The 12612-nt window shown below is 40.0% G+C and overlaps 1 protein-coding gene across 4 annotated transcripts in view; it reads left to right on the forward strand.

Annotated features, from left to right (window-relative positions):
- Positions 1-9553, forward strand: part of LOC107107053 (neurabin-1-like) — a 70943-nt gene extending 61390 nt beyond the window's left edge. For 3 of the 4 annotated variants that reach the window (XM_015407273.1, XM_015407274.1, XM_015407272.1), the window contains 2 exons: positions 3645-3833; positions 8290-9553. In XM_015407273.1, the coding sequence (XP_015262759.1) occupies positions 3645-3833; positions 8290-8457 (357 nt within the window). In that variant the 3' untranslated portion in view covers positions 8458-9553. The remainder of the gene's footprint in view (positions 1-3644; positions 3834-8289) is intronic. The other variant, XM_015407275.1, reaches the window with a different exon arrangement.
- Positions 9554-12612: the final 3059 nt, after the last annotated feature.

Raw genomic sequence — 12612 nt, forward strand, 5'->3', positions numbered from 1 at the left:
TGTTTCACTGTGTTATCTTTTGGCAGAAATTGGTGTATCTCGCATTTAATTCCTCCCTTATTTAGAATTGGTGGGTTTATCAGTTTACAAGGAAGAATGAATTGGGACCATTTTTTTAAAAAAAAGCCTTAATATTGTTTTTCAGTAAGCATATGTACTTTGCTTACTGAAAATATTTTAATGAAGCCGTTATATTTTTACAAAATCCTATTTTCAATTAGAGGTGGAAGACCTGACATTTTAGAACTGAGTAGGAAGGTGTTCTGAATTTAAAGACATCACTTACTAGTACATCATTGAAATGTATTTTGTTTTAAATGATCCAGTTAATTTTAAACTGACTTTTCTGGTGTATTTTCAAATGACCCACAAGACTACATACAGCACAAATAGAAGGAAATGCCAAAGAGCAAAATGGAATGTGTGTGTGTGTGTGTTGGGTTTGAAATTAACAAGACTCATTGAAGACACAATCCATTTCTCAGTTTTAAAACTTAAACTGAAATGCACATTGCCTCTTCAGCAATACAAACAGCTGCCGTGGAACCTGTGCAGATTTAGTGCAATTTTATCGTGACCACAGCTCAGTTTAATTTGGAAGCCTTTTAGGCTTTCTGTAGATAGCACATGTAAGAAAAGGTGGTGGTCTGCAAGGAAAGCACAAATCAGAAAAGCATCTGTAATAACTTACATGTCATGGTTATAATCTAAGGAAATGAGCTGTAAGTCCAGGAGGAAAAAGGGTGGTCTGATAAAACACTTTTTTCAACCCAGTTACAGCTGGAAACAAGGCCTGCAGAACTTGTTATAGGTAGAATGAATTAAATATGAAGAAAAGTTATTAGAGTTCATATTGCAAATCTGAGTAATGGTAGAATTTCAAAGAATATAAGTGCATGATCATCTTAACCTTTTTTCTTTTCTTTTTTGGCGAAGTAATAAGTAAACCATGGAGGGTCTGCTGTGTGGGTTTGGCCAAGAGATAAACATCAGTTGGCCAAAGATTGTATGCTAAGTTGCTAACTTTAGAGCTGGGGGGGGCACAACATGCTGCCTTCCCAAACTTCTCACCACACCCCTGGTCTGTGTGCTTGTGTGAGTTTGGTTGTTAGATGGAAACTTCTGGCTGCATCCCAGAGTACAGAGACACCTAGAAGCTTCTTGGCTGGAGCATCAGAACAGCAGAGAGGTGCAAGCTTCTGGGATGCAGTGGAGAAGTTTCTTGTCAGTAGTGGTTCAGAATGCTGTTGTCTGGACTGAGATTCAGCATTCTGACACAAAAACACACCACTAGTGGAAATTTCTCCTTGCATCCCAGGAACTTGCATTTTCAAGGCCAGAAAACAGCCGAAAGTTGATATTCTGACACCTCCCCCCCAAAAAAAGTTATTTAGGCCATAATGGAGTCAGGTGATGTCACAGGGTTGCCCACTTAGTTCCAATCTAGATCCATTATGGCCCATGTGACTGCTTGAGTTGCACCAGTGTGATGTAATGGTTAAGAGTGATGGACTCTAATCTGGAGAACCAGGTTTGATCCCACACTCCTTCTCATGAAGCCAGCTGGGTGACCTTGGGTCAGTCACAGCTCTTTCATAGCTCTCTCAGACTAAAACTAAGTCTTAGCTCGCCACAAGAACTTAAAGCTGCCAGTCAGTCTTAGGATCTCCTGGTTATACTGCACACAGTGCCATACAATAATTAATTAACCGGGTTTGATTCCCCACTTCTCCACTTGCACCTGGCTGGATGGCCTTGGGCACGCCATAATTCTGGCACAGCTGTTCTTGAAAAAGAGCAGTTTCTGTAAGAGTTATCTCAGCCCCACCTACCTCACAGGGTGTAAAGGGGAATTAGTTTGTAACTCTCTCTGAGACACCTTTGGGTAGTGAGGGCAGGGTATAAATCCAATCTCTTCTTCTTAAAGTTGTGCACCCCTGCTTTAGAGAAATCTGTTGTTGTTTCTAGGTTTGGAAATCATAATATTGCCAGGAGAGAAGGGAAAAGGAGAAAAGAGAATCATTTTCTTCATACCCTTAATAAGGTTCAGTGAAGTAATGTAAAAAAGCCCTTGCTGTTCTGTATGAAATTTACTGTTCTTATATTTAGATTTGCATTTAATTATGCATCTAAATCATAACCTTAAATGCCAAATTGTAAAAAATTTGCTCTTGCCATCCCATCAGATTAGTGTAGAAATAGGCTTCATTTAAGTTGATAGATACATAGTCTCCCACACATGGTACGCAGACTGAAATTTCAGTTCTTTCCCCCTTTCCCTTTGTATTGGCTAGTATCAGTTTCAAAGGTGCTCATAAGCAGTCATAAGTGGGCATTTCTGTATATTTTTATGTGTGATAGAAATATTGAGTTCTGCACCTAGAAGATCAGCAGCTGAAAGCAAGTCAGATTTAGGTGAGTAGCCATGTTGGCCTGAAACAATAGAACAAAGTTTGAGTCCAGTGGCACCTTTAAGACCAACAAAGTTTATAATCCTGGGTATAAGCTTTTGTGTGCAGGCACACTTCTTATAAATTTACCACATACTGTCATCCTTGTAAGTATTACAGGTGATCCAAAAGTTATGGACACATCCAACTTGAGACTGACCCAGAAACCTCAATTGATTCAGAATGCAGCAGTGCGAGTTCTCACTCCAACTAGAGCACATATGCAGCTGGTGCTGTGCCAGCTGCACTGGCTCCAGATTGAATTCTGGATCAGGTTCAAGGTGTTGGTTGTATCTTAGCCCTACATGGTCTAGGACCAGCATACCTTCAGGACCACCTCTTCTGGTGTACACCCCCCCCCCCAGCATTACTCTCTCTGAACAAAGATCTTCCGATTGTTCCTGGGCCGAGAAGTATTCAGTTAGCCTGAGCCAAAGCCTTCTTGGCCCTGGCCTGGTGGAATGCTCTTCCAACTGAGATCCAGGCCCTGCAGGACCTCTTACAGTTCCACAGGGCCTGCAAAACAGAGCTGTTCTGCCAGGCCTATGGCTGAGGCTTTTGACTTAGGAGAATTACAACTCTCTTGATGGGCCCTCTGTCTGCCACCTTTTCTCTGGCCTTCCCCAGTATGGATATGACCAAATTCTCCCTGATGAAATTGTATTGTACGTGCCATCAGTGTATTATGATTAGTTTTTAAATTGTTTTTATAATTATTTATGTAGGTGTTTACAAATACATTGTTACTCACCCTGAGCCCTGCGATAGCAGTAAAGTGTGAGCCATAAATCAAATTAATCAACAAAATAAAAATATAAACTTTATGGGACGTTTTTTCAGAAAGGGAGACCCTTATTACTTGCCATGGATACGTGTGGTTTAGCATTTTATTTCAGATAACTATATTTATTTCAGTCAATATCTGTTTCTCAAAATGTGGCAGAAAAATACATTTTATTGTCTGTTAAACTAAATGGAGGGGGAGACCACCAACTTGAATACCTAGATATTTTAAATTTAATTTGACATAAACATGGCTTTAAATCAACAAATGTTATTTTTAAAAAATGGGTATTTTTAAATGGCTATTAGAAGCGCTGAGTATATTATTCTTAAACTAAACCAGTAAAATACATCTTCTGTTTAGCCAGTTGAATGCATGCTAATTTACATTGCTTGGTTTTGCTTGGTCAGACTTCAGATGATGAACCGTCAAGCACAGGGAAACAAAATCAGTGGCACAATAGGCCCATTTCTGAATGGACAACACAACAAGTGTGCCATTGGCTAATAGGAATGAACATGGAGCAGTATATCATGGAGTTTACAGCCAGGAATATAGATGGACAACAGTTAATGCTGCTCGACAGTGATAAATTGAAGGTAAGCTTGTGTCCTAATATGAATGTGCATGAATTTTTAATAGCATAAATGATGATGACCCTGAATTTCTTGCCTAAAACATAGGTCGAGAAAAACAACGAAAATCCAGAAACAACTTGCATACTACTAAAATTTGGATCTTAATAGCATACCAAATTTTTTCTGATTCATTCTTATATAATTATCCTTTTGATTCATCATAGACTCAGTAGTTATAAGAGACCCAGTAAAGTTGTTTAACCTGAACTACCAGTCTAAAACAGATTATCCTTTACTATATACAACTTTTTTCATTAAAATTTTAAGCAAGGAGAAGCACAGTCCATGTTTTCATTGCTGGATTGTTAAAATTAAGAGTTCCCTAGAAGAACCTTATAAGGAAATTTGGGTTAAAACGAATGATGTAAAACTTTTGAAAACTTTGAAACTGTTGAAGAAAACCATTTTCTGTTGTTTTGGTGGGGGGAACTGGCAATTTGGGGGAAACAGTTACAATTCTTCATTATCAAGTCTGAACTTCTTACTCTTCAGCAATATAAAAGGCATAATTTATAGCTTAAGCCAAAAAGTATGCTTTTATTTTTTATCATTTAAAAATAGAGATATCTTGGTTGTCTGCAAGCAGAACTATGAATATATCCAATACTAGAGAGAGAAAGAGACAGAGCTGCAGACTCCTGCACATTGTGCTATTTTAGTACATGTATCTTATTTGTGCCATCAGAAAAGTAGGGAAAAAATGTATAAAGTATGTAGAAGTATTATTGTCTAATACTGTAGATTATCATTTTACTACAGATTTTGGGTGAGTCTTGTCATCAAATTGATTTCATTCATTCCAAAGATAAAATATTTAGAGTTTTTCAGTGCTCCTCAAAATTTCCAGTTTTCCATGGGAAAAATTGAATAGACATCCAAAAGGGAAACATCTGTGGGGTTTCTTCCCCCAATATTTTTTTTTGGGGGGGGGTTGTGTCCCCCTGAGCCCTCCACATCTCTGCTTCGAACTGCAGATTTTATTATGGAAGAACTGTCAACTTTTGTTCATAATACTGTTGTTCATTACCGTTGTGGTGGTTGTTAATATTTTAGATTTCTGTTCCACCTAAGAAAACTAGTCTGTTTAAAAACAAAACAAAAACCAAGAAATGGAGGGGGTGTTGTTTTCTTGGGTGTTTTGGTAAAGGGACGGGGGGATTGTATCATGGCCTTATTTATGCACTTGAAAATATGACTGACTACTTCCTAGTGGTAAATTACATTAAACCGACACAAAAATAACATCCAAAATTTGTTTATTAACTTTGAAAATGTGGAAGGCTAGTGTGTTCAGAACTCACTGAAAGGTTTTTTTACTCTTGTTGGATGCTGCCATCTGCTGATTAAAAATGATACTACACTTTATATCAATTTATTGCTAGCTTTTCATTTGCTATAGTTAACATATTTTTATAGTCAGATTTATAACCTCTTTTCCTTCCAAGGAGTACAAGATGGTGTAAAGTGAGGCTGTTTGTTTTTTGTTTTGTTTTTTGTTTTGTTTTTTAATCATCACAACAGTGGTTGGCAGGGCAGACGGAGGAATGGGAATCAGCTCAAGGCTCCCACTGAACTAAATGACCCTGTAGGGGTTTGATCCCTGCCCCCCTCCGTTCAAGTCCAGCATTGTAGCGCTTAGTTCCCCTTTCCAAGATTGCAAAAGAGAATCTTCTGTTTTCTCTTAATATATTGCAAGGTGGAGTGTCTTCAGGAGTTTTAAAGGAAGCTTTAAGTGAAAATAGACCCAGGCCCAATTCATGTCTTAGATTCTTGTGGGTAAAGTAAGTTTTGTCACATTTCAGAACCACTGTGCAACTTCAAGGGGGGGGGCAGAGTTTTGTAATTTTACAAACATTCTTGATGCAGTGTATAACAAAAACAAAAGACTAGAAATAAAATAGTAGGATCAATAAAAAGGGACAGTAAAATCCATCTCCAGTTATCATTATATGAAAGTCTAACTACTTGTCTAAAATGATCTTATTTAGCAGTATGTCTAAATGAGCTACAATTTCAGGGCTGGTGAATTTTGGATGGTAACAGATTCTGTAAACTCAGGCCCAATTGAAATGCTATTAGTTTAAGTTTCAGTAGCAAGCAGTGGAGATGCCTAATTAGACTACAGTGCATGGAAAGCTTTCCTGTGGAGATAGGTGCTCCATACAAGGCTGCGTAAGTCTTCAGAAGAAAACATTTGAATTTAACCCAGTAACAAGTTGGTTACCAGTAGAGCATTTGAAGTTTATCTGCCTCCACCGACTGATGATAACCACCAATCTGGACGAGTTGGGTTTCAAAGGCAGTCTGTGGTGGTTGCTGGGGCCCACCTGTGAGGGGAACAGTACTTTAAAGAGCCAAATGAAGATTAATAATAATAATAATAATAATAATAATAATAATTTCGATTTATTGATCGCTCATTCCCACACACCTGCAGGCTCAGAGTGATTTACAGTTACTCTTTGACAATTGGACTAACAATATTCGTGGAGGATAGGGAAGACAACATACAGCATTTTTAATTACACACACAATGCAGCTAGCCAGGGCTTCATCTGCGGGCTGGATCAGTCGTGTTCTGACGGCATGTATTCTTGTCGGCTGGCTGATGACGTCAGGGCCTCTTGATGTCGTGCTGCCACACTGCCACCTCTTTGACTCAATTAAAACAATGCATTAACCACTAAATCACAGTGATGCTTGATATATTGCTAAAATTTTTATTTAAAAAGAATCTGACCATTCTAGATCTGATTAAACAAAACAGACACCCAGAACACTGGCATTCCCCATACAAATCAATCCTATATAAGGATAAAGTAGACTTTAGGGGGTGGAAAGTTTCAAAGCTTCTTACCCAGAGCTTTTCCAAAAAGGGGAAAACAGATTTCACTGAATTCCTAATAGGAGAGATTTGGAGATTATTGGATGTAGCCAGTTTATATAGAAGATATTACACAGGTCAGCACGTGACTTTACTAAAACTTTTGATTTGTGCTGTCTGAAGGCGTGATGTAAGGCACCTCTGAGATCCCAAGGAATAATTGTTGCAAACTGTTCTGTTTGTTCTTGTATTTATTCTGGGCATAAAGCCATTTATTTGTAAATTATCCTTCAAGGCTGAAGGTTAGCTAGTTAGCTACAACAGTGAAAAGATGCATGTTTGCAAATGTATACAAAAATCTAAAAGCAAACTGTCAGACCTACTATTTCAAGATATCCTAACACAGTGAAGTTAAAAGCTGCAATAATTTCATCATTATAAAGTATCTTAAAAGCCAGGTGCTTTACTGTTGTGCTAAATAGACATAATCTCCAGAGATTTAGAATCTAAAAAGAACAATATCCGGAAAGGGGAAGGAGAGGCAGAAATTAAGAGGTTAGAGGTCTGGAGAAGAGATACAGTTTCAGATGCTGTGTTTAAATACTTCCAAGGTGTGAGGTGAGCTATTGTAAAGGTAGAGAGTTCTAAAGAAAGGGGAAAGCAAGATAGTAAGGACAAAGGCGTGAAATAAAGTAACTGACCCAAGGTTTCAGGCAAGACAAAAGTACCTGTAGAGCAAAGGCAACAAGAGAGCCAATGAAGAAATGATCTTTAAGGGGATAAAGAACCAAGATATTCTAAGAATCAAAAGCAGAGACTTAACTGAGTCGGGGGGGGGGGATCAAACCAGCAATAGGATAAGAGGAGTGAGAGTGAAGTTGAGAAAAATACATGCCAGCAAGAGAATACTCAAGTTGAGAAGTAATAAGTGAATAAAACAACCTTTTATCAGGGCAACACACAAATTGGATTCATTGACTTAAAACTTGGAATCAACTGGTTTCTAAAGTAGCTTGAATTTTTAAAGTGTTAAAAAGGAGGCTACATGGTTCCATCTTTGGGAAGATGGATACATAAAAACTTTACCTAAGGTGAGAGCAAAATGGAATTACCAGGTTAGAAAGCATGTTCACCACAAGTGAGCTGATGTGTGTTTTGTGGGACTGCTGTCTCCTTAGCCTTCCTTACAGGGTCATATAGACTTGGGATGGGGACAGTTTTTTGTGAAAGAACAGCACCATCAGAAAGGGTTAACCACCACCACCCCCGCGTGCGGCCGCGCGCCTGCCGCCAGTTGTCTGATTAAAATTACAACCATAGTGGCTGCATTTCATAGGGGTAAAAATGTCCTGAGAAATGATCACAACTATATAGAAGTTGTTGTTCTACTCCCACACACTTTCAAACCAAGACTAGAATCCCTTTAAAAAAAAAAACCTTTCGGAATGCAAAGAAACATTCCATTTGAATTTTAGTTTTGTCATGATAAAGTGCTGGTAATAGGTACTGATAGCACAGGACTGTTTTTGTGCCGAGAACAGCACTGCTGCTACTTTTCTGGAATTTAATAAAATGTACCTCTTTCTTTGATAGGCCCTGGGAGTGTCCAGTCAAAACGACCGATCAACAATAAAGAAGAAAATTAAAGATATCAAAAAAACACAAGAGAAACTGGAGAAACAAAAAGAAAAGTTTCAAAGGAAAGAGAGGGAAATTCGGAGAGGCGGCAGAGTGGTTGCTACAGTAGAATCAACCTGCTAAAATGATTCAAGCTGCCATATGCAACTAGATACTCTGGTGTAGTCTCAAGGGCTAAACTGGAACTATGCCAGGGTAATGCCTCGTTATGTTAATTTTATCACAGACTGTACTTTAGCTTGAAGAAGTGTAATAATTGTATATTACTGTATAATTATGGATTGGGGCAGAAGGAAAATGATAGTTATACTTTATAGGCTTTTTACCTCCAGTTTCCATAGTTGTCCGCCATTTATATGATTCACTAAATGAAATATTTTCAATTTTTTATATTTAGATCACTACTTATACTAATGAGTATTAAATTAACTTTGTCTTAAGTAAGGTGTAAATATGTGTTTGGCTGTTCTAACTTCCTGAAGTGTGTATTGAAAGCGAGATACACAGTTTATGAAAAATAGAATGTGATGCAAGTAGCAGTATAACGTTGGGTGATATCTGGTATAGACACAGTATCAGGTCATTATGTTTCGTTGGAGATAGTCTGCCATTAGTTTTGTATAGAAAAAAATTAAGTTTTTAAAAGTATTAGAAAAATTAATTTAATCATATTTCAAAGTTAAGTTTGTTAAATTCTGTATTTTCCAGAGTCCATTTTAAATTCAAAACCTATTGTAGTAATATAATTTGCAATTTACTTATTTTCTGGAATAAGATATCACTAAATTTCTAAGGGGTCTAGTATGCTGCAGCAGGATTTCAAAGCTTATAGATAAATTTTATACACATTTTTGTATGTTATACAGTTTTATAGTACATGTGATGAGCAGTATCAGTTTGTAATACACATATTTCACTTTCCTACTCAAGATATGTCAGGACCAAAATTATATATTTTTTCCAATTTTTAAATGATTCTTCCAAGCGTAAAATATAAGAATTGGACTAGCAGGGAGGAAAAGGCATCAACAGAACACTGGGTTTCTGCATTACATATTACTACATTGTAGGCTACAAAACTGTGTTCCTCCTTTTTAATGAATTGCATTTGTTTCCCAGAATAGTGTAAAACACAGCTGCTTTTCATTTACACCACAATCTGTTGTACAGAAACAAAGAACGCTTCAGTGATATGTATGAAAAATTGAATAAATTTCATTCAAAACAGAAAACTTTTGGTATGTTACAGGTACAGGGACCGTGTTATATAACTCCGGCTGCAGTCCTAGACTTACCTGGAAGTAAGTCATATTGAATGAAGTGGGATGTTTTCTTGAGTAAACACACATAGGACAGCAGTATAGATGAATAGAATGCTGTTTTCTTTTTTGTGTGTTTTTTGGGATTTACCTGGAAGTCATGGTGACCTCTGGTAACTGACCCCTACTGGGGGCCTGGAGGATATTCAGAGAGGTGGCTGAAGAAAGCTTGCCCCCCGCCTCTGGTATTTCAAGGAGGTCTCCCATCCCAAGTACTTGCCACTTGACCCTGCTTAGCTTCTGAGATCTGACAAGATTGGGTTTGCCTGGGCTATCCAGGTCAGGGCAAGAATGCTGTTTTATGATGAAAGATACTTTTCATCAAAAATATATCAAATGTGGCTCACCGGTGTTGAAGAAATCCACATAGGGGAGGCAGCCAGACTATACTATGTTTCTGCAAACCTTGGTTAATCTCAAATCCAAAGCACACCAGACACCGTATTTGACCTATAAGCTTTCCCCACTGCTGCCCTGACATCATCGAGGGAGAGGTGGGAAGTAGTTCCACCTTAATTCCAGTTACAAGGGCTGCCTTGGATGCTGGATCACCATGGAGGAGCTGAGCCTGCTGTAATCAGAACGAAAACACCAGCTGGCCTCTAGATTGGCCAGTAACTGATGCTTTCTGAACCAGAGTACCTTTTTGTATTACTGCCAAAGCTTTTTATATACCTTCTGGATACCATTTGGTAGAAGGTTTAGAGGGGTTTTTGTGTAGTGCTGAGAAATGTGCTCTGAGAACTGGTTCCATCTTATTGTTTGAGTATGTTTACTAGAGCCACAGAGATAGGATGGTGGAAAGAGACAGTCATGAGTCCTGTCACCTGTCCAGTCTTCCTCTTATCCTAGAAGACATGCTGGTGAAGCTCTCGAGTCCTGTGCTTCAGTTTTGTTGATGTATGGTGGCAGGTCAGTATTTTTTATTCATGGTTTCTGTCTAGAGGAGGAGTGTACAGATGCTGTCTTGCTTTACCAAAACCTGAGCTAATGAATTTGCTGCTGTTCTTTCTCCCTCTGAGGTGGAGGCCATCTTGTGGGTGATTCCCATCCATCACTCAGGGAGGCAGGACTAACTTCCTGTTTCCTGTGGTGGGAGTCACCCTAGGCTCAGTTCTTTTCCTTCCTCAGTAGGGAGAGCAGCTAGGTCTAGGCCTTGCCTTACCTTTTCTACTGTTTGTTGATCCTCACTCTCTTTCTGTCTCGCTAACCTAATTTCTCTGTCTATTCTTAAAACAAAGCAAAAAAAAAAGACTTGCCTCTCCTCGCTTTCTCACTAAACCCCCCACCCTTCTGTGGAAGGCCTCGGAACTATCTCTCTCTGCTGTTTCTGGCAACAACGGCTTTCCACTCCAGAGAGCGGCAAGGATTGCTAAAATCGACCATGCAGCCCATTAAAGGACCACAGGCGCGGCAGAGAGGTGAGGAGATGGCAAAGCAGCGAAGCGCGCCAAAATGCGAGCGCAGAAAGAGCCCGCGCTGGCTCCGGTGGCCATTTTGAAAACTTCTGGCTGGCATGGAAAAAGACGGGACCGGCCAGGAGTGCCTATGCCCGCAGCCGCAACGCCCTGAAAGTGCTGGGCAGGGCAAAAGACCACCCGTAGGACAGAATGAGCCCTACGAAGGTGAAAATGACGTGGGAACTTCGTCCGGTAACGTAGTCGATGACGGGCCCCCTCCCATCTCCCCTAGAGTAATGGCATATGTCAGACAAGCCATAAGTTAAGAAATTGCCCTCTCTCTCGACTACGCGCGTCCAAGGTCTCCTTCCCCTCCTCCCTCCCAGAAAATACAAGGGAAAAAGTCCCTGGCCTACTAAGGCCGCCCAGAAAAGACTTCCCTGGGAGGGCTGTTTATCTGAATTAATGGAGGATGAGTATGACTCTGCCTCTCATATTCCCAGTGAACAAGAGGAAGGGGGGTTCTTTTCTAATGAAGAGGAAGAAAGGAAACCACCTATCATGGACCAATCATTTAGATTCTTTAAGGGAGAGGATATTACTTACCTACTTTCTAAAACTCTCAGCACTCCATATCCAGGGTTCCCAACCTATTGGGGGCAAACCGGCTGATACTCAGGACCAAAGAGGGGGCTGAAATTACAGATTTCTTTCCCCCAGTTGACTATTCGGAAATGGCCTTTCCCCTTCCTGAGTTTTACACCAGAAAGATGAAGGCAGAATGGAAAAGACCACTTGCTAATAGGCCAGTGCCAGGTGCCATTAAGAAGCTGTACCCCATTTCATCATCTGCTTCAAGAATTTTACTGGTACCGGCGGTTGATGCACCAGTTGCAGCTCTGCAATCATCTGGTCTGGTGTCTGAAGATGGTCATGGCAACCTCAAGAACAACTTTAACAGGCGAGCCGAAATAGGGCTAAGAAAGGCTCATGAAGCCAGTGCAATGGCTATTACAATGTCTGCAGCATCATCCACTGTCTCCAGGGCAACCATTGTGTGGATGAGGAAGCTCATCCAATTACTACCTGACAATAATTGCAGGCTTCTGGAAGGGGCCAACAGAGTGCTATAGGCAGTGTCATACGCTGCAGATACCACCCTGGACACAATGGTTTATGCTTCAAAGGCTCTGGCGGCTACAGCGGCTGTCCGTCGCATGGTTTGACATCGAGCTTGGCCTGCTGACTATCAATCCAAGGCAATTGTATCTGCTTACCCTTTTCAGGTAGACAAGCTTTTTGGAGAGCCGTTGGAGCAGATTCTCGTGGAACCCGGGATAAAAACAAGGCCCTTCCCAAGATGGTTCGCCTGAGGGACAAGGGAACTCCTTCCTCATCTTCCTCCTCCTTTCCTACGCACCACACACTACCTAGGTTCCGGCAAGACAGGAGACAGTCCTGGAACGCCAACAAACAATCCTTTCGTAGAGGAGGATTCACCAGTCGATTCACCAGACCCAACTTTACCAACCGTCAGGAAAAAGAAGACAGGGATCCCA

This window comes from Gekko japonicus, unplaced genomic scaffold (assembly GCF_001447785.1).
Source record: "Gekko japonicus isolate JY-2015 unplaced genomic scaffold, Gekko_japonicus_V1.1 scaffold66, whole genome shotgun sequence".
Lineage (NCBI taxonomy): Eukaryota > Metazoa > Chordata > Lepidosauria > Squamata > Gekkonidae > Gekko > Gekko japonicus.